This window comes from Montipora capricornis, chromosome 6 (assembly GCF_036669925.1).
Source record: "Montipora capricornis isolate CH-2021 chromosome 6, ASM3666992v2, whole genome shotgun sequence".
Classification (NCBI taxonomy): Eukaryota; Metazoa; Cnidaria; class Anthozoa; order Scleractinia; family Acroporidae; genus Montipora; species Montipora capricornis.
This window is the reverse complement of record NC_090888.1, coordinates 46,750,146-46,753,991: the sequence shown is the minus strand read 5'-3', so window position 1 is coordinate 46,753,991 and position 3,846 is coordinate 46,750,146. Positions and strand designations below refer to the sequence as shown.

At 41.9% G+C, this 3,846-nt stretch overlaps 1 protein-coding gene across 1 annotated transcript in view; it reads left to right on the top strand.

Annotated features, from left to right (window-relative positions):
• The window catches only part of LOC138054021 (cytochrome b5 reductase 4-like), a 19,850-nt gene extending 16,614 nt beyond the window's left edge, over nt 1–3,236 (top strand). The window contains exons 13-14 of the mRNA XM_068900542.1: nt 1–15; nt 1,256–3,236. The exon at nt 1–15 is cut by the window's left edge and continues 159 nt beyond it. Coding sequence (XP_068756643.1) covers nt 1–15; nt 1,256–1,310 — 70 coding nt within the window. The 3' untranslated portion in view covers nt 1,311–3,236. The remainder of the gene's footprint in view (nt 16–1,255) is intronic.
• Nucleotides 3,237–3,846: the final 610 nt, after the last annotated feature.

Sequence of the window (3,846 nt, the reverse complement as noted above, 5' to 3'; positions counted from 1 at the left end):
CCATCACATCGTAAGGTGAGATAACATCATTTACGAGTTTTCCAGGATAATGACAATAATTACTTCTGAGTCATTAATGCGTTGAACTTCTATGGCCAAGTGCTCTATTACAGTTAGAATCGGGGAGACGGCAAATCAAGGCAAGTTATAGGAAATTTAGTAGTTAACGAGTTGATAAAGAGAGGATATTACATGGTGGTGAGAAGAATAACACAAATTTAATGTTTGAATGGCAGGAACAAGATACTGTTCTTGCCACGAGAACAAGCTACCGTTTTTTTATATTTTTTTATTATATGGACAATAAATATACATGGTAGGATTGAAAAGCAGGCCTTAATGCAAATACTGGGAATAAATACAAACCAAAAAAGGCGGAAATCGTGACGTCGTTCCTAAATATGACTAGTTGTGTTACATACGAAAAATACGCCACTCGGTTCCCGGATGTAGTGGTCGTATTGATTCTACGAGTATTTAGTTCCCGGTAAAACACTCGTCCATATAATAAGGTTAAATGAACCACTGCGAGAAAGCTTTTGTTAGCATTCTTCCGTTGTTTCATTTACCGTTATCAGCTCGTTGGATAAAACCACTTGTCCTTGTTTCACTCCCAGCCAACGCAGCACCACAGTTTCTTCAGAACGCAACTTATTCATTCTTCCAGTCAAAGTAAAGCAGATAGAACCAAATGTTGTTTTTTTTTGAAAAGATAGGAAAACGGCAGGGCTCGCAGAAAGACGCCGTGGAGCAGAGTACAGAGTCAACGAAGTCCACCCACATAAGTTGTCGAGGCCAGAAGTCGATCCCGAGAACGCATTTTGAAATGAATGAATTTGGGGGGAAGGGAGGAGTCAAGGGAATTACTGAAAACTGCAAACAAAAATGACATGTAAAACCACAATAGATATCGTTAGAGTCTGCAAATTTTAGCAGAGCGTATTTAGTTTAAAACGACCAAATCTGGAAAGCGTTAAAGCGGTATTACCGAAAGCGGAAAGCAAAGAGAAATCGCAAATCTTGATAGCAAATCCTTTCATCCACAGGTCTTAAGCGCTTTTTTTTTTCAACAAAGCGACCCAAGTAATGAGCAATTTCTTTCATCTGAATTTGTTAGTGACACAATAATTTCTTCTCGTGTTGACCATCGCTCAAATATTTACGAGGGCGCGCTTTGAAATGGAACCAGTGGTTGTTGAAAGGGAACAATTTCTCTTGCGTCCAACATTAACCTTGGTGTTCTTTTTATTTTCAGCACGCTTAAAGATCTTAGTTATGCAGAAAACGTGATCCATGCATTTCTGGGTTGATCACTGGTTTACCTCAAGGAAGGGTTGTAATAGCGCTGTCTTTGAGTCGATGCGTTTCTTCGTTGGACTTGGTTGGTGCTAATCTCAATCAGGAGCAACTCTCTTGTCAACATTTGTGGTCTTAAACAGTTTGGGAAGGTGATACCAACTTCGCGAAAAATAGGACGTAAATGAAGTCAAATGGACGAGAAGTTAGAGCAAAAGGCGCTACTATTTCGCACTGTAGGACAGTATGTTTGCAATGTTATCAAGCCACAGAGAGCAAGGAGCATGGAGCAAGGATGGCGCAGTCTGTTAGTGCGCGGCCTTGATGCAAGAGGTCCTGAGTTCGATTCCCCGATCTCGCATCCTTGTTTCGACTTCTTTCCTTTCCGTGTAGCTAAGTAGCTGTAAATACCCGTAAAACGGAGCACTGATGAAGAGGGGGGAGTAAAATGAGCGCACTGTCGACCTCAAGTTTGTCAGTTGAATTACTTTTACGAATTATCGACGTTAAATATGGTTACTTTACTTTACTTTTTTTACTTTATTCCTATTCAACGGTTTCTTTTTTTCTTATTCTGGTAAAAATAATGATAATGAACTTCATTTAAGAGTCAAGACTTGTTGAGCTGAGACACTAATTGGGGACACTGCATGTACATAGAAATCAAATCGAGCATTGGTTTTTGAGGTGAGCGGAAGTGAGCGGATTGTCAGGCCAGAGGAGAACCTCTTGGAGCAGAGTAGAGAACCAACCCTAATGTGACGTCAAGTCTTGGAATCGAACCAGGGCCACACTGGTGGGAGCCCTGCTCCCTATCGTGGGCTAGTGAGGATGCGTCTTTACTGCCGTTTGCTAGGCAACACCCCAAATTCTATTTATTCTATTATTTCTTCTATATGGAGGCGCAGAAACAAACTTCAGCTGCTTTTAGTGAGAATGCGTCTTTACTGCCGTTTGGCAGGCAACACACCAAATTCTATTTATTCTGTTGTTTTTTTTATTTGGAGGCGGAAGAACAAACTTCAACTGCTTTCCAAAAACCAGTTGCTTGCCGCTCCCTTACTATATCGCTGTCACGGCACTTAGTTAAGACCAAGTGATATTTTTTTTAGACCGGAGCTTCTACATAGGTTACGGACCACAGAAAAGACTTTTTCCAAGGGTAATAATTTGTTATTGAAGGCTTCTGTTTCACGGTAAATCTATCGAAAACAAGTCGCGGACCGAAATTAAAGAAAGTGTTCACTTTGGATGTTGACAGTTAGCTTGTCGGTTATTTCCAAAAAAAGTGATGCTATTGAAAGAACAGAATGGAATTTGGAAATCTACAGTTGTGCACCGTGATTTTCTTTGTGATTAGCCAGACTAGGTGGTCACCCACCCCAAGTCGAAAACCCAGGTAAACAGGGCTTAACTGAAGTGAAAAGCACAAGCACATGATGAGTTACCATATGAGGCTAGGATGAAAATAAACCGGCCGCTCCGACGTCCCCGTACTAACTTGAGCTGAGAAAACACGGTGACAAATGTGGTTAAAATCTACGCTCCTGTTTATTGGCTCCTGCTGATACCAAATATCCAGTTAATGATATCCTTCACAAGTGCAAAAATACTTTATTACATGCGGGCAATGTAGGAGATGAGTCGATGGTTCTAGTCCAGCAGTCAGTTGCTCAAGTAAATGCAGTGCAAATATTAACTGCAGACGTGAAATGAGGGTATGAATGGTCACTGCATAAGAGTAGGCAAGGAATGCTTATTTACGCCATCCCCTTGAGGGAGACTCGCGTACTTATGAAAGAGGCGGGTAAATTTTGGGATTTTGGTATCACTTGCATTTCTTGGCAAAACGCCACCATATGTAGCTGATATGTAGCTGTGAAGGGTGAAGGTCTCTTTTAGGGTTGCACGTGAATAAAAATAAAAATAAATATATTTAATATGTTTTAAGCATAGTTTATTTTAGGGGTTAAAAAAAGCCTAGGCCACGCCCAGATAGGTCTCTTTTAGGGTTTTAATTCAAAATTTCGGACTAGCATCCCCGTCCTTTCATATGCAAAGCCCTCCCCCTTCTCTTTTCCCGGGACTAAATTGCTTACCTGACCACGATGATTATGATTAGGGGAGGCGCGGTGGCTTCATGGTTAGTGCGCTCGACTCCGGATCGAGTGGTTCAGGTCCTGGGCGGGGGGTATTGTGTTGTGCTCTTGGGCAAGACACTTTACTCCCACGGTGCCTCTCTCCACCCAGGTGTATAAATGGGTATCGGCAAATAATGCTGGGGGTAACCCTGCGATGGACTAGCATCCCATCCAGGGGGGAGTAGAAATACTCCTAGTCGCGTCATGCTACAGTAAGCGGAGTTAAGCGCCGGCCTAATGGGCCTTCTAGGCTTGTAGCAGACTTTACCTTTACCTTACCGCGATGATTACTGTAGCATAAAGGAGTATTTAAGTTACGTGAAAAGGGTGAAGACAGCGTGTTTGTCATCATCATCGGCGTCATCTTTATCATCGTGATAATCATCATTATCTTCATTTCCACCATCGT